The sequence below is a fragment of the Hydractinia symbiolongicarpus genome, chromosome 14 (genome assembly GCF_029227915.1).
Source record: "Hydractinia symbiolongicarpus strain clone_291-10 chromosome 14, HSymV2.1, whole genome shotgun sequence".
Lineage (NCBI taxonomy): Eukaryota > Metazoa > Cnidaria > Hydrozoa > Anthoathecata > Hydractiniidae > Hydractinia > Hydractinia symbiolongicarpus.
Genome location: NC_079888.1, coordinates 13,520,714 through 13,545,506, shown reverse-complemented (window position 1 = coordinate 13,545,506; position 24,793 = coordinate 13,520,714). Strand labels below are relative to the sequence as shown.

The window sequence follows — 24,793 nt, the reverse complement described above, 5'->3', positions numbered from 1 at the left end:
TTAATGACGGCCTTTTTGGAGGATATCCATTTGGGTAGCTCTATATACGATGAACCGCTTGTTAACCGTAGCTTATGGAACACTATATCAAGTTGTAGAATTCGACTAATCCTGAATCCACTTTGAGGTTGTGCTGGATGTTCCACATGTGGTTTGATTTGAGCAAACATCCTATCCAGCACGTCGTCTACGTCACTACCCTGGAAGACTGAGGCCATATTACTATTGAAGGCCTTCTTCACATCAATGTATTCGTCTCCAGCCTCCCCCGAGTTTGTTTTCTTCCTCCACATGATCCATAGGAATAGCTGTATCTTCGCCGATCCCATATCTTCTACCTGGTCCTCAACCAATGTTTTTACGTTAGTTCGCACCATCCCCATATACCCGTTTACGTCGGCTCCCCCTATACCTGGAATGCGGAAACTTCGGAAGGTCCTGTGGAGAGCATGCTTATGTTCTTGAGGTGTATAGTCTTGCCCCGGCTGATCATATAGTTTTTGGATGTCTTCAAGTAGTCTTCCTCGGCCGCTTTCTCTACCTCGTCATGAAGTGTAGGTCTCGTGTCGGCTGTCCTATTATATAGCCCCATCACCTTACGCTTGAAGGCTGCATAGGTTCTCTTGACCCCCTCCTTTATAGGTTTGGGGACAGCATCAACTAACCAGTTGTTCCATCCCCGCATCTTGGTTTTCACGATCGAATGATTTTTCGACATTTCCTGTCTCTCAAAAATGTCCATGGCATCTGGCGTTGGTGCTATAGTCACAGGCTTGACTGGCTTTCGTTGTCCAGCCTTTCTGAGGGGTCTCTGTGGTGCATCCTCTAATAGTGCAACCAATTCAGCCTTGCGTAGCTTATAATACCCCGTAAGTCCACGGCTTTTCGCAATATCACGTAATTGTTTCACAGTGTGTGTGTTCATTCTTTATTGTATGGATTTTATCTTTCCCGGAGGATTTCACCGTGATCAAAAACTAACACAGTTGTTCCCGTCTTGACTGCGCATGCCTTGATTATTATAATTATATAAGGGGATCCCCCTACTGGGTGTGCTAGAACTTTTACTCATTTTTGTATATATGCGTAGACTACTAGGGATTTGTGCTAGAAATGTTTTACTCATTTGCCGCATAGGGACTTTACCTCGCATGACTAAGCACAGAGGGACTTACCCCTTGAATTCAATGGCTAAGCACTGCATGGTATTGATTTGTTGTGGCGTGCGCGACTGTGCCAGAACATACATTTCTCTATCTCTTAAATTAACTTTCAAGCGCACCCAAGATGAACTTGCTGACATAAGCAGAACTGCCGTAATGTTATTTTTAAAAATGGCTGACAAGAGACGGCCGGTGAATACACTCAATATTAGGAGACTAGTCACATCTCTCTTGAAAATCCTCGTCAGAGCAGGAAATATAATGTGAAACAAGGTACATTATGCCAATATACAACCAACGAAATTTCGTTTTTTCGAATTAATGCCAAAAATTGGGGTCTGAATTATGGATCACATAAATCAAAAAACCTTGGTTTTAGCAAGAGACTGGGTTCTAATGCTAGATTAAAATATCAACATTATAAATAAATTTCCAACATCAAACAATCGTGTTCTTTTATTATTATTATTATTAATATTTCAATGCTGAAATGCTGAAATACTGTAATATGAATTTTGGTTAATTTTTAAATTTCATGCTAAAGTAGAAATATTTTTGTTTTCTTATTATTTGAAAGGCTAGCGAATAATTTATTCACATCTACAACAAAAAAATCTCATCACAAGGGCTTTTAACTTCTTATATCGGAGACTGCGCGGACGGGTTCTTTTTCACGCCGTCGGCGATACAAAAAAAAAGGGTCCCGGGGACGACTGTCACATTGCAAGTTTAAAATTAGGAGTGAGCTGGTGGCGATAGATACAATTACCATTAGAGACAACGGCGAAAAAATCTTTGAACGGTTAATTACAACATTGATTCCCTTCCCGATCGCCATTTTACTAAAAGTGCCACGAAGTTTTGTTCAAATACACATCATCAATGATCACTCGGTGTTTTGTTTCTAGGAGGTCGAAAATATTCAACGTGGTACTGGCAGTTCATCGCTCTTATAAAAAGTGCCTGCTCGCATTCTTTGGGAAATGAATCTTATAAAAGATTTATGCTTTCTTTATCAGAAAATTTTGATAAAAACAATAAAAGACTAAAAAATAAGAACAAAATACGAACAATGAAAAGACTGAAATTTTATCGATATTTTTTGTTGTTCCGAAAACACACGACTAACTTGCAGAAACCTCAAAGACAGAAATGTTCTCAGAATCAGTTGTTACAATACCCACTTAAATATTGCATCACTAATATTTCTTATTAATTAATTAATCTTCTTTTTAAACACAAAATAAGAATACCACACCACAGCTAAAATTTCTGTTCTTTAATAAATTTACCTTAATTTAAATCAATTACAATATTTTCGGAAAACAATATTAAAAAACAAAAAAGTTAAGTGCTATACACTTTTTTTTATAAGAAAAATGTTTATAAAAAAATGAGACTCAAAACACTAAAATCTTAAAAAAAATTAAGACAATCCCTTATCATGTTAAGAATAAATTTTTGGAGACATTGACATTCACAGTTACTATATCATTATAATTTCAAAACATAACACAATCAAATTTCCTTTTTGCAGTCACATATACATCCTTCAGGTATTTTACTAAGAAAATTTAGCTTCAGGTCTAATAAGGGTTTTCTTATAAAAAAACGTGTATAATTATTGGATAGAAGGGTGTCCACTACATTCGTTCTTTTTTTATTTTTCTCGTTTTTTGATTATCAATCACTCCTCATTAAAATATGTAAATAAAAAATTCTCGTCATTTTAAGGTTCGAAAATATTTTGAACACACAAAACACGCATTTAAACGCAGGTATAAAATATGAGTCTAACTATATTTAAAATTAAATTCATGTTTCTTATATTAAAAGAAACATGTAGCCGACTTGAGCGGTAGCAAAGTTTTCCAAAATGGTTGCCACAACACGTTCAAACTTTTGGTTCATGATGTATACATTTGTAGTTAGTTAGTATATGGTAAATAAGAAACTATTCAATATAAAAATTATTTTCTTTAAATTTTATACAAAAAATAAAAATACAGTAAACCTGCTACAAAAAGTTATTTTTCTATCTTATAAATATAATCAAAACAAATCAAAAAAAGATTCAGTTTCAGCCCTATATAAAATATGTCCACAACTTAAACAAAAGTTAAATTTTGGATTGCGTTGAAAGTTTCATATCTTGCAATCCTTTCCTCATCCCTGTGTAAGCTTCCGGTCGACGTTTAAAGTACAACACGGCGCCGCCAATAAGAACCAACACGACGACAACAGCAACCGACACACCAATGATAACGTTTTTCATAGATTTGTCATCAAGTCGGCCAACGTAAATTCCTCCTGAAGTGAAAGAAAAATATGTAATTGTGTATTTATTTATTTTTTATTCGAGTTAATCACTTTTTAACCTAACTTTTGGGAATAGAGTTTACCGATAGTGCTACATTTCAAATCAGTATCAGAAACCCAAAGTCCTGTCCTCAAATTCGCAAAAATTCTTTCATAATTTTTTTTGTAGAATTTTTGCTTTGTTTACTAAAAGTCTGTTGTTTCTTTTTTGTTTTTTTTATTTTTCCTAAGTTGTCAAAACACTTTCAAATTTTTTTCGCGTGAATAAAACAGGCACAAGAAGTTTTCTTGGAACGAGCTTCTCAAGCGATAGTGCCCACTAAAAACATTCGCCGGAACAAAAACCCTCAAGTTTGACGTAATCCGTCTTTAAAAACAAAATGGTACCTTTTTTCGTTTGAAAGGAAGCCACACCACTTGAATGATCGACATTTTCGACACGAAGCCAGTTTTTGTAATCCATCGAATGATAAACAACAGCATCGCTCGACTCAATCTTTATTTTGATGGTAACTTTATTCCCGTCAGCTAAATCTTCAAAAGGATGCACGACGAAAAAATCGCTTTTGTAGCTGTCTCCAACATTCAATTTTCCGCCACGAGAGCTTAACTTCGCTTCTCCATCAGATTGTGGCCACTTTTCAATGCGAATTGTTTTGGTGCCTGCTAACATTCCTTTCTTTACCCAAACTCCCTCACTAAAATAAAGAAGCTAGTGTCATAACTTATCGAGGCAATATTACAAAGTAAACTAAAGGGACGAATCGAAATAAATTAACATATACCGTATTTTCACCATTAAGCGCGCATATTTATTTTTTCGAAAAAATTAGGAACGCTTATTGGAGGGGGAAGGGGGCCTTTTAAAAGAAAGCGCGCTTATAAAATTATTTTCAATAGACCTTTACATAAAACTGTGTTAAAAATAAATACTAATTTGCACTTTTATCACTCAACTTCACTCACACATTTTTTTCGATTTATTACAAAGTCAAGACTAAGTTATGACTTTTCCCAAATTTGAGTGTCTAAAACTTACTAGAACTGGAAAAAACGGTACCCTTATATCTTGAATTGAATAAATTTTTTTTCCAGCCACTATATTTACCGATCTTGTTGATCACCATTCCCATCGAGACTTTTGTAAAATGATCGTGAGAAACCGTAGGTAAATCAACGGCCTTTAAATGAGTCCAATGAAATGGAGTCGATAAAATCGCCATTATGGTAGGCCCCCTTCACGCTGTTCTTTTCTTATTTTTATTTGTAAAAAATGGAAAGAAATTTAATTTCCTCTTTATTCCATTCCAAATTGTTTTTGGGGACCAAACAAACACAAACACGGAAGAAGAAATCACAGAACATCAATGCTTATCAAACTCTTTTGTAAATTTTCGTCACTGGGATAATTGCATAATATAATCAAAAAAATCTAAACAGGAAAGAATGCTTATTGTATCTCCATAAGGAAGCGGCCAGGCGTTTGAATAAAGAAAATTATGAAAAATAAGGCAGCTGTCGAGGCTAGAAGCACAACAACAGCTCGAGGTCGATGAGTGTTGCGAAGAAGCCTGGTTTGAGTAAGATAAAATGTTTAATTCATAGAGGACAAGACGTATGATATACGCAAACAACCTCGCCAACAAAGTTTATAAAATGCTGTCTATGAAACTGTTACGAAGTTAGACACGACATATTTTGCTATTCGGATAGGCAATAATATTGATAGAAAATTCCTCGAAATTTTAATTTTCGTTAGGTCAGTCTGGAGTAAACTGACTGACAAGAAGAAGAAAGACCACAAGCTCCACCTAAAATTTTTGAAATTCAGTAATTTAGTGAACCCCACCCCCCAAAAAAAACAAAAACAAAACAAAAACAAAAACAAAAAAACGGAGTATAAGAAAGTCACTCAGTGAGAAAAAGCAAAATAAAGAAAAATAATATACGATCTTAATTGTTCGAAAAAGGAAATAGCTTTAGTTAAAAAAACCATACTACTAGAAAAAATAAAAAATACAGCCTATCATTCATGGTTGAAAGTCGCGCGATGGAACGTTTATGGTCTTAAACGGCATTTAGTTGACAAAAAATTAACATTTTGTTCAGCATACTTCTTTTGTTAACTTTGCCAAATTTTGTCGAAAATAAAGTAATTTTAATTTTTGGACCAATTTTGGCCTAAAATAACATTTAGGTGACAAAAAATCAAAATTTTGATGTCACCATCATGTTCAGCGTACTTTTTTTGTTAACTGTGTCAAATTTTTTCGAAAACAAATACCAATTTTGTCCGATGACTTCTAAGTGCTTAGAGAGTTTAGGTATGAAGTTTAAATTTGTGACGTTGCAATTGACCATTTGGTTAGTTGGAAACACATCCTCGCAGGCGAGATAGTAAAAAGAAAAAAAAAGTAAAAATAGTTTACCAAGATGAGATTCGAACACACGAATACCCCCGTGTCGGTGCTCAGAGAGGCAAAAATTTCCATTCTTGTAGGACACATTTGCGTTTTAATCCAAGCTCACGAGCTTGTAATAACACAGAAACTTTAATCGATTTATCATAGTCGAAACATTGTTAACATATTTATAAAAAGCATTGCGATGGAAATGCATCTAACATGTTCTCCCTTATTGGTTAATTTTTTGGTGATGACAAGCATCCAGCAAGCACGTAGTTTATTTTGCCGTGCGTTTATAATCGTGTGAACCATGGAATGATAGGTGTAGGAAAATTAGGGCGAGTTTGCTATTTCAGTAAAACATTTACACATGTTCTGATCTTCAGTTTTAAATAAAATTTTCAGAATTATGTTTTCTCATTTGTATCTTTAGTTTTCACAATAAAGTAGGGACCTAAAATAATTTGCCAATAAGGTGATTACGCGCCTTTAAAATGCAAACACTTTTTATATTTAAAGTGAAATTTAAAAATTTCATTAGGTGATTTTATATTTTCTGCATATTCCGATGTGATCCCTCATGGAAATAGAGAGATAGGTGAAACAACCACGTTAATCCTCCTTGGTTATACGGATTAAACATAACAAAAAAAAAACGCTTGCTTGTGAACTACGAGCAGCTGCAATTTGTACGAATTGCATTTACTCTTTTTATGAAAAAACTTTTAACGATCGCCATCCCTACCCTTAATGGTCCGTTACACGTAGCAAAGTTTGCAATAACAAACAACATACAAGTACTTCTGCAAGTACTTGTACAAGCAGTTGTGCAAGTTTTTATACTTGCACAAGGTTTGTCGACTTCAAATAAAAAAACAAATGTGAGTTTTTGTACGCTCATTTTAAAAATGGTTAGCGAACAAGAAGACGTTGTTTTAATTCTGGCGCTATCGCTGACAGTAAAAGTGAAGATAAGTCAGTGCAAAAAAAAAAGAAAGCAACGCAAACGTTTTTGGGTGCGACCATGGTTGTTAGACAGACAAGCGAAAGGGGCTTGCAATAGCATCCTTAGTGAATTAAGATTACAAGACGCTGAAAATTTCCGTAATCATCACTATTCTCCGATGTACATATTTTTATATCAAGCAAATTCTTTAAATCATTCTACCAAACAATTGTTGTTGGGTTTCGCTTTCATTAGGACTTATCCAATCGCTCTAACGCTTTTAACAAAACCCTGCCTGCAACAGATACATCTTGATCTTTTTGACACTAGATGACTTTTTTCGTTTATGGTTGAGCGCCGGTAAGTTTCATTATCACCATTCGGATCTTCGTCCACATTGATGTTGGATTCTGCGGCGCGAGGAGTAATATAATCAGATAAAAAGCTATCCATCTCCCCAGAAAAAGGCCATTGTGGAGTGAAAAGCTCATCCAAACCTGCTCCACTTTTCTTTGCAGCTCGGACTTTAATTGACCGTAATACGATCTCAAACCGACCATTTTCTTTTCTATGTCTTTGACTGGCAGTACCAATTCGTTTAAAATTAACTCCAGCGCTATATTCTTTCTTCTCGCATTATGATACTCTGCGTGGTTTGAGTTAAAAAGGCACTCGTGTAGTTGCCACTCCGCAATTAGTTGTCCCACCATATCGTCCGTCCAACTATCAACTTTCTTTTTTTTATTTATTGTCTCCATCTTCAACGAAATATTTTTATACACACCACACTTTAATTTTTTATTTTCATTAATTCCATATCCTATTGGCTCAATTATAATGAAAACAACAATGAAAAAAAAAATCTAAAATTATTAATCGGTTAACATTCCGAACTTGATCGCAACCTATTGTTTATTTGCTATAGCAAACGTCGATTTTTTTAAATCATTTAAAAAAATTAGAACGTGCACAAGTTCTTGTACAAGCCCGTACGCAATGCATAAAAGCAGCTGTTACCCATAATATTGTATTGCACACAAACTTGCACAAGCACTTGTATGTTATTTGCTATTGCAAACTTTGCTACGTGTAACGAACCCTTAACACGTTATCGATTTCTTTTATAAGAATATCAGGCTGGGATTTCAGGTTAAAAACAATACGCCTATTGTCTAGACAAGAGAAAAATAAGAAAGATGACAAGCTTGGTTAGAATCAAATCAGCAACATACATTTTCCACACACGTTGAACAAAACTAGTAAATCTGTTACAGAAGTAGTTTGTTAGAAGTAGAATTGCTATCTTACCCGTCACTCAACGTTACGGCACCCCCGCTCCAGCCAACCACTTTTTCTAACGCTTTATGAGTGCTCACTACAATTTTTCCTTTCTGACCGCGATTGGAGAAGTTGTTGTTTCGAGTGCACATGTAATGGTAGTCACCAGCTCTCGTGATTTTGCGTGGTGGTAAATCGAAATATGTGCCAGCATCATCTAGTTCAGATAATTCACCACGTAGCTGACCTAAAAAATAAAATAATAACTTAGATTAAGGGAGTGAATTTCGAAAAAGTACTCCATAAGTAAGAAAGTATTCTGAACGCATTTCAAACCTGGGGACAAAACCGCCAAGCTAACCAAATCTTGTCTAAAAAATCCCAAAAACGTTGCATTGTTTAAATGTGCGGGGTAGTTATTTCCGAAATGACCAAACTTTAAATTTTCGGCAACAGCTTTTCCAGGTTCCCCTTCAGGGTAAAGTTGTGACGTCAACAAAACAACATTGCTGCGATCAGTTCCAGCCAATCCCTGTCCGTCGTTATTGTTGGGATTTGTGTTCGAACCAGTCCATCTGTGAAAACAGAATATTTTGATTAGTAAAACGTACGATCACACAAGCACGCTCAACAAAGATTTTATATATAGTTGCTATCGCAAGTTAGACATCATGCAAAATCAACATCAAAATTTTTTTCTTACTGAAAGTGAATATGATCTCCAACACTTGCAGATAGTCTGTTTGGTACGAAGTCATATTCAACAGCTGGATAAACTTGTACGATGTTGCCTCGCTTACCTCGAACATTGAGGTTGTGAATTTTCGCGCCTTTTAATTTTGCAAGGCGTGAGCGGATTGCGAATGAATGCGATCTATGTAGAATAGTAAAAATATAAAAAAAAAACAACTGCGCTTATTTTTAAACAACCAATCAGTTGTATTTATTTATGTCAACTTCATACAGTCAATGCTGGTAAATATTGCATGTTCTTATAAATGGTGTATCTACTTCAAAATCCCTTAATTAAAAATTTATAGATACATCATACAATACCTGCTTCGAATGACTCACACCCCTATATACATACATACGTACCTATCTTGAAACGTTCTTCCATATTGCGCTGTGTTTATAGCAAGCTGTAGTTGTAGTTTTGTACCAATGCTGTTGTCTTTATCTCCCGCAAATAACGGGTTTATTGTTGGATTGTTTTTGAATACATAGCCACGTTTAACTGCTTCTTCTTCAGAAAGACCAACCAAGGAACCAATATCCAATTTAGCATATGCCTTGCCTTAAAGAAACAAACGAACATGATTTTTATCGTAACTCTGCATTGGTCAAGGGGGGAAGGAGGTTGCTTTGTTATTTTTGAACTTCCTTTTTAGCCCTTTCTCCACCAACCAGATGCTAATCAGTACATTACTGCAGTAAAAGATTTGTATTGAATGTTTTTTCTGACTATTTGAAAAACCACCAGCAGCTCAATATGCACAAGTTGGCTAGTTACTTAGAGTTTTGTACGGCCAACTTAACTAACGTCAATATGTAACGGTTACGTTAAACAACATAAACGTACAAACAAATGTCAGGGGTGAGTATCAAATAGATACTCTGACTTCCAACAAATTGACAATCAACATTAACACATCCGATCACTCACCGACAGCATTATTACTTGCAGTTGTTGTCATCCCATCATAATCAGCTGTTGAAATGTTGTATCGCAACCTCAGTGTGCAATGTTCATGTGGTGTGTCTAATATTGTCCAGTTGAACATGTTTGGAAATCCACCTGGTCCATTCCCATTATGATTATCACGTGATTTTGGTGATAAAAAACAATCTGGTGGTGGCAATCCCCACGATGATGTTTTCACCCATTTAGCGGTGATGTTCGAACCAATAGGATAACTGATTTTCTAACAAAACAACAGGGCAATACGTAATTCTTTTTGCTTAGAAACTGTTTTCTCCAAATAATTATAGCTTGCCTGTATTCAGGTAGAAGAAAGCGAAAAATATTATAGCAAAAAATATTAATTTACAAATAGCTCATTTGGAATTTAGAATCCTTCTAAGATTTTATAGGAAAAATTGTATGAAACGTTAAAATAATACTTGGTATAAAATAATACTTGATATAAAATAATACTTGGTATAAAATAATACTTGATATAAAATAATACTTGGTATAAAATAATACTTGGTATAAAATAATACTTGGTATAAAATAATACTTGATATAAAATAATACTTGGTATAAAATAATACTTGGTATAAAATAATACTTGATATAAAATAATACTTGGTATAAAATAATACTTGGTATAAAATAATACTTGGTATAAAATAATAGTTGGGATAAAAAAATACTTGGTATACAAATTTTAAGTCTCGTGTACATTACGAGGACCAAGTAGAATCAGGTGTACAGGAATATAAAAGGTTGGTTGATTTCTAACTTTTTCTGTAGTATATGTTGCAGTCAAAACCAAAATGAAAAATTTCGCATAGAGACAAGCTTAGACTGATTAATACGGTGAACTGGTACTAGCGAAATTTTATGTTACACTATTACAGCCAGCTAAGAAATTTGTGATTGTATAGTAAAACTTAGGGGCATACCTAGAAAAACATATTGAAAAGGAATCGTGCTTATTTAGATTTATAAGGAAAAAAAGCATTATTTATGAGAACCTGAAACAAGTCATGCTCAGGTTAAGCATTAAAAAAAAACACAAGAGGATTAGTGGGAAAAAATAACATAAATTTGACGATGGTAAAAACAATAGAGCTTTTTTAACCCATTTTATAGGTTAATTAGAAGTCACAGGATATCTGACCACCCCGATTAAGTAACAGAAGCCATACTCTCCATATACATCACTTTGCAAAGAATAAACAAGTACCTCGCATTCTTCCTTGGTTATCGGAATTGGTTTTCTATCTTTTTTCGGACCTCTTGCTTTCACCAAGAAGTCGATGTATCCTTCTGGTGGAACACACGAATATTTGTCTTTCACGTTTTGACTCTCACTTTGATATTTTTCACAATGTGTAACATTGTTGGTCAAAATAGCAATATCCTAAGAAAGAAAGAAGTTGTTTTTTTGAGGCTATGTAATCTTGATATGTATAAATTAATACTTTGTTTTTCTTTAGGTTCCATCAATCATAATCTTTATACAAAAATCTAACATTTTTATTTTTATAAACTACACAAAAAAATCTTTATATATATAAATTTCTATCATATCATATCCACTTAAATTAAACAGAAGTACCTTTAGTTACATTAATCACTAAACTTTTTTGGCCCTATTTTAGGCCGGTCTTAAGACGTCTCTTTGTTCAACCGTAAAGTTTCCACTAAGCTTAAAATAGGTCCTTTAATGGAAAAATATGTTCCTGCTATTTAAAATGATTTTTTATTGGATCAAAAAAGTTACTTGTGATTGACCTTGACCAAAAAATGAAAAAAAAATAGATTTAATCTTTTTCTTGTATGCTTTTTTTGCATTTACAAGTAGTTCAGAACACATAAATTTCCTGACAATAAAAATTTTCGGATGTTAAAAATTTTAGACCTGCATATTGTCTAAATTTATAGCCATCCAAAAACTATTAATGTAGTAAATAAAAGGTTGAAAGTTTCACTCCAAATTTTCTTGCATGTAGAATTGTAGTAGGTGTGTAGAGCATGTAGCATGCATGTAGCATGTAGAATTGCCAGGTTTGAATCCCTACTCTTTCAGTGCAGTGTTGTTAGTCTTTCAAAGTCATCTTTAGAATGTATAGAAAGCGTTTGAGGCAAGTTAGTTCGAACAATACTAGAAATGTATCTGTCAGAGAATGTTGCATAGTTATTGTTATGGTGGAGATTGTTAAGAGTCAGTCATTCGAATGGGATCGTCAAAAATGATAAAACATTTTGTAACTTGCTTAACACATGAATGAATAGTTATTATGCGTTCCTAAAAGAAATATTCTCCACAAATTTGACAACCATGAAACGTAAGAAAAAAAAAGAACTGTGGACTGTCTCAAAGAAAGTAAATTCACATGCGGATCAACTACCATCAATTTATAATTCAAAAAACATTTAGAAAAATGTGTTTAAAACTACATAGTGCATATTACGTAAACTTTTTGCAATTTTTTACAGTTTTATAATTCTTTGTTTATTCTTAGTTTTTATTTAAAAAAGACATGGCATTATTTAAAAAAAATTATAGCTTAGAGTATATTATATTCTGGAAGATTGTGTTATGCAAATAACCTTTCCATCGCCTAAAGTCACTATCTCGGATTGTAACACGGCAGTTGACAAATAATGACATTTTTTTTCCAACAAACAAACAAAAATGACTGAACCAATAAACTCCTTTGTAAATAGATGAGAGTAATTACAAACATACAAACGAAATATAAAACAAACCTTCCATGGTGTTGGGTGCCAATATGGATAATAATCTCTTTCTTCAGGACATTCGTAACCTCTTCTTGTACCTCCTGGATTTTGTCGTGTATATTTTGCAGTTTCACCTTTTAATTTCTACATAAATGAAAAATGAGATATTGTATTTGAATTTAAAAAGGTTGTTAAAGAATAATGAATAATGATTGTGGATAGTTGCAAGATGACACATCTAAGTAAAACCTGATGTGAACAGGCATAGATTCTAAGCTTATACATGACCAATTGAGGGGCAGACATTATTTTCCATGTAGGTACCCCTAAACATATTTTTTATTCCTTGTGGCGATGGCAACTTGCATATGAAAATATGTACATATAACAGTGTTTCATAAAACCATTAATCCTTTCTTGTGTAAGATTATGTTTTTGTTCAACAATAGGTTGGGAGAATTAAAAAATAACTAATATTGCAGATTTAAAATTTACACACCTGGTCTGCTGTAAATAAACCCTTGTTGCGCTTTCGATATTTACAATTCCGATACCAGCCGTAATTTTCATTCATGCCATATCTGCAAAAAAAGATATATAAAAATTAAAGTAGACATTCTCCACCTTCCAGCTGTCAGTCAAAAATAGTAGACGGTGGTAGCAGTGGACGAATTCCCATGGATTTTTGCAGTAGTAGTAGTATTTTTAAATCTGTTGTCCTGTACACTACCTCACATCTGTATTGCAATCGTAGTTTTTACATCTACCTCGCTGATCAGGTATTGTTCTAGAAAAGAAAAATAAATCATAAAATATGGAACATAAAAGAGATTACATAAGCTAAACAAGATTTGTAAACATTTATTGCCCATTGATATGTATCATTTTAAAAATTTATAATTCTGTGAATATACAATTGACCTTCAAACTGTACAGTTTAAGTTCGCAGTTCAGGCCTGGACTTAAAAAAGACAACACAGGTAGTAAAATTTGAAAGCAATTGGGAGAATTAATAATTTTCATAATGTTTCCACCACAAATATCTATGTTAAATCACCCAAAAAATTGTTTTTTTTTACAGGTAGGAAGTAATATGGATATGGTTTATAGCGAACAAAACATCAAAAAATCTTACACTGTAGTTGAACCATCTCTTAACTGATCATCGCACATATATTGCACAACAAGCTCACAGTGGGCGTTTTTCTCACCACAAGAGTGCTGATTGGTCCATTCGATAGGTAGTTCAGAACCTTCATAATAATACAAACTACCAACATTGTAGCCTCCTCTATTGTTGTTTTGAGAGTCAAACATTCTATAAAAAAGTTAAATTATTGCCTCACTTTTTTATTATATTAAAAAATACTTAAACTTAATAGTGCATACACATAAGTTTGAATAAAGCTAAACTGGAAGTTTTAAACATGTCAATTGTGGTGACTGAAGTACAGCTTTTACCACTTGCGCTTAGTTTCCAGCTATAAACTTGGCCTAGGTTGCAAAGGAGATTATTCGCATTTGCCTGAAAAGCACCTGGGTTCTACTAATGTCTCGACTATGAAGGGCTGTCTATAGAAACTCAGTACCCGTAAATTCGTCTGGCTCTTGTCTTGTCAAGGTGTTAGTCCAGAGGTAAAAACAAGTAGCCTGTACATAGCCCCTAATTTATATTGATTGGGATGCTGGTCCTGCTTCATTAGCCATTAAGGCAACTAATGTGTTTGAAAGCTGTATGCAAACATGTACCTGACAGTCAGGCCATCTTAACCATGGTATTATATCACTATAGCCTCTTGGATATAGTGATATAATACCAATAATAATACTCCACTTCACAGGATGCATTAGCAGCTGACACTCAGGGCATCTTAACTGTCTCATGTGCCTGACACTCAAGACACGAAAACCGCTAGTTTTTATTATCTGCCTGACACTCAGAATATTTTAATGAGCCTCACAATCAGGGCCTTTTAACTGTTACCCTGACACACATGGTACAAAAACTGCCATTAATCAGCATGTGTCCGACGCTCAAGACAGGGCAATGAGCCTGACACTTAGGTCATGACAATGCATCTGATGGTCATGGCATCTTACCTGTCTCTGTGCCTGACACTTAGGGCATGAAGACCGCCACAAATTAGCATGTACCTGACGCTAAAGACACTTGTAACACCACTTTGTTTCACCAAGAACTATTTTTATAGTTTGGACACGTGACTAATTTGATTTCCCGATTTTGTCGGGTTTTACCCAAAAATCGGAAAAACGGTTTTTCAGGGAATTTATGGCAATGTTTTTAGCGATCCATGTGAAAACCGGAAAATATGTTAAATAACTTTTATTTAGCTTTCAGAAACTTCAAACAGAATGTAAAAATTTGCTCTAGAACAAAAACTAATTAAATTTTAAGCAGATAGTGGCATCATGGTGGCTGTAGCTGTCGAAGCGTAGCCTGAATAAACTTGTTTGTTCATGACATGATAATATTTAAATTATTCAATGACAATGACTGAACAGATAAGTGGTAATAGTTTTAAAATTTAAATGTTGAGCCTAAAATTAAAATTTAAAAATATACTCTACACACCTTTGTGCATTAGCTCTTGCTCTTCCTCTTTCGTCTAACCGGTTATTACTCCCCCTAAACAAAATAACAATAAACACTTTTAACAAAAAAAAATAAAATAAAAATGGCCAGTCTTACCAATTTGGGGAATTCTACCCATATTAGCAAACATCTATGGTAGTAAGAGGGGTTTATTTTCAAAAGTATAAGGGAATGTATATTAAACATTTGATCATGTTTGCTTTCAAATTTGCTTCTTCTCAAATGCTAGAAGAATATCAAAAACATTAGTTAGTTAATTCTTTAAATGACATGTTCATGTGAACGTATGTTAATACTTTAAAGAAACATACACATGGTCGTTCAGCATATGTATTTTTATGGTAATATTTCGACCTTCGTACTGGAGGTCTTCATTAGACTATACAAAATTATTTAACGGTTGTCATTACATTGACATTAAATCGACGTCACTGCAACGTCTTCCGTTAAAGGTACGCGAACATTGGCTTCCAGAATTTCGTCGTCACATACTGACCATCGTCTAGATTAAGGCCATATTCACTATGCGGTGACGTGTCCTGGAACTGTATTTCCAATGCTTGCGTACCTTACGATTAAATTTATTAAATTCTTGTTTTAGCATTTTCGCAGAGTCCCAATCATAACCAGCATTACAAGAACTAGAGTGAAATGAAACTCCTGAAACGCTCCACTTTTCTTTAATGATGGTGTCTTTGTGTTGTTTAAAGCGGGTAGCAATTCTTAACTTCGTTTCCAGACATATTTTTTGCCGCATTTGCATGGGATAATGTATACGCCGGATTGACTTAGTGGTGGTAGTTGGCATTTGTTTTTCGATGTCAATATTGTCTGAAGATTAGCAGAGCTTTTAAAGACAGTTTTATAGCCGGCTTTGCGAAATGACTTATGTAATTTTGGACTCAATCCTGGTACCCAGGGCAATGATACTATCCTTAAATCTTGTTGCTGCTGTCCGTCTCTGTTGTCTTGCTTTTCGTTTCGTTTTTGTCGATAAGAACTTTCGATTTTTGTTAGTTCTACTTCATTATACCCATTTTCCGTAAAAGACTTAATTAAAAATTGAATTTCCTCTTCCAGATGTTGTCCTTTGCAGATGGTATAGGCTCTGTTAAGAAAAACTATAAAGATACCTTTCAAGATTTTAGGGTCGTGCCCAGAGTGCGGTTTCACCTGTACATTGGTAATAGCGTTTTTTCTGTGGATCTTGAATTTGTAGCATCCATCACAATTTTGAATGTTTAGGTCTAAGAACTGTAGTGATTTTGTCAGTTCTTGAATTTCCATCGTGTATTTTATGTTGTCATTTTGTTTGTTCAAAATGTTTTGAAACGATTTGGCTTCTTCAAGTTTTTCAAACCTGGCATGGCTGTCGTCAACATATCTTTTAAACGATTTCGGTGCAACAGGTGGATTACGTTGGAGGGCAACACTAATTGCATTTCTTTCGTGATATTGAAGAAACGCCTCTGCAACAACAACCATAAGAGCTAGGCCAATTGGACCCGAGTTTTGAAGAAGGTAGATTTTATCTTCCCATATAAAGTAACACTTAGACAGGCATTTGTTCTTCTATCTTCATGATTGCTTCATTTTTCTCAATTCGTGCCATTCCAGCTCCTTTATCATAGGGGTAAATGGAAATAATTTCGTCCGATCGCAATTCTCTTAATGCTTTTCTTTGGTCTGAGGTTAGGTTTCCTCTTGGTGGTTTTGTCATTTTTAGATCTCTTAAAACGTTCTGTCTGAGTTTCATGGCCAGAGTTTCGTCTTTCTTTTCGTACGGTAACTTTAAAGCTGCGGATTCCGTTCTTGAGATTATGTCCATGTACGGGATCTTAGGTTTTATTGGAACGAATTTCGGACCAAGATGTAGCAGTTCTTTATGATGTCTGGTTATCTCAGTCTGCAAAAGGTTAAGCGTCACAGGTTTTAAAGTTGAAGGTTGGAGGTTTTCGGTTTGATGCTGAACATTACCCGTTTTTTGAATTTCGCTTTTAATTGTATTTTCTAACTTTCAAAAGTTTTATTATTTTCAGGTTTATTTGTAACATTATCTACAAGGGTCATGTGTTCTGCTGATAGTACTGCACTAAGTTTTTCTCTGATTAACTCGAGTCGTTCAGCTGTTTGGAAAAATTTTGACTTTGCGATATTCTTTGCACATAGAAGAAGTTCAAAACAGTACTTATCTGTTAGGTTTCTTCCACCTCTTGACTTGATTGGACGTCGTACACGCATAGATTTTGGTATTGTGTTGTGGGCAACGCATCTATTCAGGAATATAATTTGTTTCTTTAGTTTTGCTTTCTTGGTCTTTTTTATTTTCAAATTGTTGGTTAGTTTGTAGGTTTCATCTCCATAGCTGTGTGTGATTAACTCTTTAAATGACATGTTCATGTAAACGTATGTTAATACTTAAGAAACATATACATGGTCAAATCAACGTCACTGCAACGACTTCCATCAGTATGTGACGACAAAATTCTGGAAGCCAATGTTTGCGTACCTTAAACGAAAGTCGTTGCAGTGACGTCGATTTGATGTCAATGTAATGACAACCGTTAAATAATTTTGTATAGTCTGATGAAGACCTCCAATACGAAGGTCGAAATATTATCATAAAAATATATATGCTGGACGACCATGTATATGTTTCTTTAAACTAGTTAGTTAAGGTATCTTAAGTCAGGCATGTCACTTTAATGTCATGAAATTTATGTCGCTAAATTTTGTTTTTAATATCAGCCCTATTGTTACTTCTGTAAAATTAGGCCTTTCATTTAGGTTTTCTCAGCATAAGCAGCACAGAAAAGTAAGCATAGAAATTCTTTCAATTTCCTTAGCATTTGGAAACTTAACTTCAGGTTTAGGCACTTCAAATTTTCACATCTTGATATTGTTTTAATCTATTTTGCACTTTGGGTAATTTTGTTGGTTGTACAGTTATTTCCTCATGTTCTGGTTTTGCATGTCAGTGGATTGGCCTGGTGTGATCTCCACTTCTTTCCTAATTTCAGCCATTCTCAGCCTCATTGTTATATAAACAACAGAGATTAGTCTTATAAATTCTCTTTTAAACTCAATTTATTAAATGGCTATAGATTGTGTTTCAATCATGCTTCTGCATGGTTGTGTTCACAATCCCGTTGAGGACAAATGTTTTTATGAAAATCAACTGTTAATTGAGTGAAGTGTGCATTAATACTCTGTGCATTCAATGCACCCAGCTACATATTTTTATAAGTAAGTGCAAATTAAGAATCGGGCTAGGCTATTGGAGAGACAACCTAAGATCTTGTGTGGAACCTTAAGACTATATACATTCTCACAATATTTTGATCCTCTAATTATCTCTTCAAATAATAAATAGCCAAAGATGATTACGATCATTGCCCGTCGATGACAGCTGTAGCTGTCGAAACGTAGCCTAGAATAAACTCGCTTGTTCATGACATGATAATTTTTATATTATTCAAAAAAGCTATCAGTTTTTTTTGTTTTGTTTTTGACAAACATGCACCTACTATTCGTAAAATCGTAAAAGGCAAGCCATGTAAATGGCTGAATGCCGATCTAAAAAAGCTTATGAATGAACATGATCAGCAACTTCAGAAAGAAACTGTACCTCATGCAAAGTTTGTTAGAACAGACCCAATGCACAAATCAAAAAAGCAAAAACAAACTACCATATAAGTCTCTTAGGGATTGTCTCAAAATGTTCGTACATAGTTCGTATAATTCGTGTATCGTTTTATTCTTAATACAAACTTTTTCGTATCATCAAAATTAAAAGTTCGTATAAAGTTCATATCATTTAAAATAAAGTTTGTATGTAGTTCGTATCAATTCGAAGAAGTTCATATAAAAATTTGCTTATACAAAGTTCGTTTATTAGATATAATTGGACTATTATATATAGTCTTTATCTTGAATTTTTTTTATCAATTATGAATTTCGTTTCGTTATACAAAGTTTGTTTATTTTAATTAGACTTATTATCTAAGGACTTTAGGGATAGTCTCCATGGCATCGTAGGAAGCAAAAATATTGCCGTAAATCGTATAAAAATCATGAACACAGGATCGTAGAAAGCAAAAAGATCGCCGTAGATCGTTTAAAAATCATGGAAACAGGATCGAAACGTAGCCTAGAATATACTCGCTTGTTCATGACATGATAATATTTATATTATTCAATGACGATGACTGAACAGATAAGTGGTAATATTTTTTAAAATGATAGCTTTTTATTAAAATTTCAACTGCTGAGTTTACATTAGTTGCGTTGCATACGTTATTCCAATTTGTTTTGTTAACTTCTTCGCACATGTTTTCATACTATAATTTCGTTAATCTTTTCACTTAATTGTAAAAGGACTATGTTTAATTTGATGCTTTTTACTGCCAAAATTATATTGTGATCGCTTAAGGACAGTGGTAAAACATTAGGTGATGAAAGATTAGATGGTAAGTTCGTGTAAATGAGAACAATTATTGTTGACATGTTTTTCTAGTTGATTTTTTTACAATTTGTTTATAACCAAGAGAGTTTAGTATGTTCTTTAAGTTGTGATTTAAAGAGTTTAAATTGAAATGGTCTAAGATAATTGTTTCTTTTTTCTGCAGGTTAACGGTTTGTAATTGCTGGTCAATTAACATGTCAAAGTCTATGTAAAAACTTTGAAGTCTCAGGGGGCGATAATAGAAACCAAAGAGAATTGATTTCATTTTATATATGTAAATCTTTTCTTCCTCTACAGTCCATGTGGTTTTTTCTAAAAAATCCAACTACACCACATTTACCTCTCTTAGTCTCTGTTTTTCCAAATAAATGTATAATTAATATACAATATAAAAAAATCAATTAGCAATACATAAATAAATCATAAGTGAAAGTGAATCTTGTAAATATAGAGGAAATGAAAATAAAATGCATGCATGAAGAGATTTGGGTTATGCCAGACGTGTTTTGTGAGCAAATGATGTAGTTATAAGTTACTTCATAATATTTACAATATTCTCTATTAATACTAATTAATATTAATTACTGAGGAACAAAAACAATCAAATAAGTTTTTATATCAAAGGGTATGTGATGAGTGACATCAAAATGTATTTCTGACAATGTTCTCCTTCCTATAAATGAAGTGTATTTTCATAGGCCATACAACTAGTGTTGTTAATAAAACACAAAGTACAGATTAAGTCTTATTATTGATATTTTAAAATGCACAGCAGGATTTTTACAGCATTAACACACAATGGAAAAAGAACTTCAGTACATATGATTGGCTACTACATAAGACTAAAATTCTTACCTTGGACTATGCAAATAGACATCCGCAGAAACATAACTCATTAACACCAACACAACAAGTGTCCAAAAACATGCCATGATACACTAGTTTGTAATCTAAAAAATTGTTCTAGTTTTTATTGAGCAAATGAAGAAGACTAATCAAGATGTTGTAGGTGAGAAGTGTATACGTAATGATGAAGGTCTTTTGGCCAGCACAGGGCAGGAGAAAAGGTCAGCTTTTAAGAATTATTATCAGAGGTTGCCTAACACTGAGTTTGATAGGGATGAGGATAATTTGTCTGATGATGATGTTGTAGAAAGGCCAGCTATGCAGATCAAGACAGAATGGGTAGTGGAGGCTATTAGGAAATTGAAGATTAAAAAGGCTACAGGAGTATCAGGTATTGTTGCAGAGATAGTAAAAGCATCTGGATATATTGGAGTTGAGCTTATGAGTTATGAGTCAGAGTCGATGGAAGAATTAGTTGAAAAGTTTGAGAAGTGGAAGAAAAGACTAGAAGAGAAAGGGCTAAAGGTAAACACAGCAAAGTCTAAAGTCATGATTAGTAGCATTGCAGCCAAGTGTGACCTTGTAGTTGGAAAGTGGCCTTGTGGAGTTTGCAGGAAAGGGGTTGGTAGTAACTCAATTTTTTGTCAGACTTGCAAGCATTGGGTACATAAGAAGTGCAGTAGTATTAGTGGAAGGTTAAGAGCTGACATTCAGTTTGTATGCAAGCGTTGCAAAGCTGAGATTATAGAGAATGAAGTACTTCCAGCTTTAATGATGTACAACAGTGGCTCGTTAGAGATAGTTGAGAACTTCTGTTACTTAGGTGATATGTTGGGCAGTGAAGAGGGTATTGGAAGAAGTGTTACTTACAGGATAGGTTCTGCTTGGAAAAAGTTCAGAGAGTTACTTCCTTTGTTGACTAGCAGAGTCCTGTCAATTGAGGTAAAAGGTAGGTTGTATGAGGCCTGTGCAAGAAGTGTTATGTTGTACGGTGGTGAGACATGGGCAGTGAAGCAGGAAGATCTTGACCGTTTAGAAAGAAATGATATGAGAATGGTTAGGTGGATGTGTAACGCCAGACTGAGAGACAGAAAGAGTTCAGATGAGCTAAGAAGCAGGCTAAGTCTCCGTAGAATTAAAGATGTTATCCAGATAAGAAGATTGAATTGGCTGGGGCACTTGAAAAGAATGGAGGAGGATAATTGGGTAAGAAAGTGTAGAGACTTGATAGTTCCTGGGGCAAAGCCCAGAGGCAGACCGAGAAAGACTTGGCAGGAGGTTATAAGGACAGACTTGATACAGAGGAAGTTGAGTTTAGATCTAACACAGTCTAGATCAGATTGGAAGAGGGTCATTAATATACCCCGTCCAACCCATGCTTGCATGGAAAACGGACGTTAAGCCGAGAATGATGATGAATGATGATTGTAGCTTTGGGTAAAGAAGGTCAAATAATGGCACTTTCTACCTATACCTTCATAAACTTTTCCATTCTCTATTAAAATTTTGATACTTTAAAAATATTAATATTTTGTTAATTGATATAGAAATTGTGGATTCACTTTATTTTACTACTTACACAATAGAAATCGTAGGGATCAAGGCTTAAAAATCAAAATAAGTCAGCAAGTATAACTTAATACTCATAACTCAGACCATCAAATATAACCTTTTTTTGTGAATAATGGTCCATGATAAAGGGTCATAGCTTTACTTGAAGGATAGTAGCTTAGCTGTTATAACTCTTGCACTTTGTGTGGGAGACCAGGAGGGTTCCTTTCCATTTGGCAGTTATTCAAAATAGGTGAGGGAATATTACCATACCATGGGGATGGCACACTGTGTGGGTCGTTGGATGTTGCAGCAGGAAGTTTTTTGGTAGAGAATGGACCCTAATTGGGTCAGCGTAGCTCAAAATGAGCATTAAATATACTTTAGAACTCCCCATAAGCCATGACCCTTCCTGGAAACAATTCAGAGATTCGGTTCAGCTTTGTTGCCATAGTGATGATTGATTAATTAGCAAATCACATTTGTGCTACATCCATTACGAAAGATTTATTAAAATGAAGTTTTTTATACAAATTATACGAACTAAGTATGAACATTTTAAGACAATCCCTTATGTTTGTTCTTTACGCTGTGATTTAAGAACAGTATAATAAAATTATTTCTTTCGAGATTATCGTTTAATTTTTTTTTTTTTTTTGCGCTACAATTTAATGAGAACAGATATTTAATTAATTTTAACACATCGACATGTATCGAGACTGCCTATCGAGGAAGCGCAATAAGGCTTCATGCAATAGAAATTTAGGAGCAAAAAAAGCTATAGCGTATCGATCGCGTCGCGCAAGATACGTGATACTCGATGTTAAGATACCTTTTTACAGTACTGTAGTTCGTAGGGGGAAAAATGCTAAAAAATCTAGCTAGAAATGGAAGAATAATTAGATAACAAAAGGTAACCACAAAAAAAATCTGTGCGGAAATGATGCTTAGCTATCTAGATTTTGCTCCAAAAAATTATCTGTGCTTAAACTTCTATACATTGTTCTTAAAACTCCAAAATGTGTCTAGCTCTGCACTCTTTTTACCAAAATACGGAAACTTTCACTTCCAAAAAAATTGTTATGACGTCAAACCGAGTCGCTGAATAGGCAGGGTATATCCCTCAATATTTGTGAGGCTAGCCATCTCTATCTAGCTACCTAACTCTACTTTATTTACACAAGAAGAAAGTTAATTAGCTACATTTTTTAACTGAGAGATCACAAGCAAGTTTAAAATGCATATAATTAGCTAGGTACCTAACAAAACTATTATCAAAATACTATAATAGATATACTTCGCAGCAAGAGTGCCCTTCTCCCTTTATTATTATTCTTATAATTTTTCTCATAACTACACCACACAGGGCAGCTTCTATTTCCTTTATTTAGCTATATTTTTTATGGGGCTTAGCTACCTCTAGATCATTAACACCATAAAGATTTCAATATCCTATAATAATTACTAAAATCATTACTCATGCAGCCGCTGTCATAAAAAATGATAAATGGCCATTTATAGTCAGCTTCCTTGTCACAAAAACGTCACATGATTAAAACCGTCACCAAAACAAAAAGCTTTCGTTTTAACATTCATTATTTTTGTTTTTGCACACCCCATCCTCGTCCCCAGGGTTTGTTGCGCCCGCCTCGGTGTCAAAAAGGCAAAAAACCCTGGGGACGAGGTTATGCACACCCTTTAAAATATTATCACTTATTTTAGTCATTGTCATTGGATAATATAGGTATTAAAGAGCTTTGGGCAAGAGAATGGATATTATCATGTCATAAACTAGCGAGTTTAATTTACACAGCCTCTTTTTAAAAAATAAAATCAAAAATAAAGTCTGGGACCGAGCTTAGCATTTTTACAAACATAGCCTATTAATAAGCGTTCAAGAAATGATAAACCTTCAACAATGATATGAATAATGAACAGACAAGCATAAACTAGCCATAGTTACCACTAATGCGCCCCGAATTACTAATAACGATTTCAAACATTCAAATTTAGAACGGGATTTAAAATTAAAATGGAAAATGGTGGACGTTTGAAATCTATAAAAACTGCAGTGTTAGAACTTATTATTTTCGTTATTTTCACATTTGGCTAAGGCTCTATCTATAAAGTTAGATCTTGATTAAATATATGTACACTTTAAACGTCTCTAGCCTTCTTGTTGTGTAATTTCACGTAATCATTGCTTTTGATTTTTGGTTAAAATTCGTTCAAAAGACTTACGCATACATTTTTGACTTATCAAATCTCCAAAAATTCTTGTGCTGTAATAACAAATTGTGTCTGAAAGCTATTCTGCTGAAACATTTTCCGCCAAATATGACGAATATGATAGAAATGCAGTACGGAATTGCATAGAGGCTTGTGAATAAGCTTATTGCCCAGGGGAAAATTTTTAAATAAAAAGCCCTGCGACTTGAAGATTTCCGTCATTAGCCTAAAAGATTCTGAAATTTGAAGTAGACTTTAAAACGGAGAACAATGGGGTATATAAACACATCATAAGTATCCTAATTCTCAATTATTATTGCGTAAAATACAACTTGATAAATAAAAAATAATTTTTTTTTTACATATATATAGTATATATTCTAAAACAATAGTTAAAACTTTAACTGGATTTTTTTATAACTGATCTCGAAAATTCCAGGATGCAGGATTGCTATGTATGAACTTCACGATTCGAATATATATAATAACTTCTGAACAATTTCAATTTCAATGAATTATTACTCTGTTAAGTTACCAATAAAATCCTTAAAAATTTCTCT

General features: G+C 34.0%; 1 protein-coding gene across 2 annotated transcripts in view; it reads right to left on the bottom strand.

The window, feature by feature from the left end:
* Window positions 1-2,422: 2,422 nt before the first annotated feature.
* Window positions 2,423-24,793, bottom strand: part of LOC130625965 (protein DD3-3-like) — a 44,809-nt gene continuing 22,438 nt past the window's right edge. Inside the window, exons 2-15 of one of the 2 annotated variants that reach the window (XM_057441088.1) lie at window positions 20,463-20,559; window positions 15,122-15,175; window positions 13,664-13,846; window positions 13,259-13,315; window positions 13,028-13,109; window positions 12,556-12,672; window positions 11,027-11,203; window positions 9,778-10,036; window positions 9,210-9,408; window positions 8,815-8,985; window positions 8,448-8,686; window positions 8,142-8,358; window positions 3,870-4,180; window positions 2,423-3,473 (exon numbers count right to left, since the gene is read on the bottom strand). In XM_057441088.1, coding sequence (XP_057297071.1) covers window positions 3,283-3,473; window positions 3,870-4,180; window positions 8,142-8,358; window positions 8,448-8,686; window positions 8,815-8,985; window positions 9,210-9,408; window positions 9,778-10,036; window positions 11,027-11,203; window positions 12,556-12,672; window positions 13,028-13,109; window positions 13,259-13,315; window positions 13,664-13,846; window positions 15,122-15,175; window positions 20,463-20,539 — 2,334 coding nt within the window. In that variant the 5' untranslated portion in view covers window positions 20,540-20,559 and the 3' untranslated portion in view covers window positions 2,423-3,282. Of the gene's footprint in view, window positions 3,474-3,869; window positions 4,181-8,141; window positions 8,359-8,447; window positions 8,687-8,814; window positions 8,986-9,209; window positions 9,409-9,777; window positions 10,037-11,026; window positions 11,204-12,555; window positions 12,673-13,027; window positions 13,110-13,258; window positions 13,316-13,663; window positions 13,847-15,121; window positions 15,176-20,462; window positions 20,560-23,481; window positions 23,573-24,793 lie in introns of those variants that run through there. The other variant, XM_057441089.1, reaches the window with a different exon arrangement.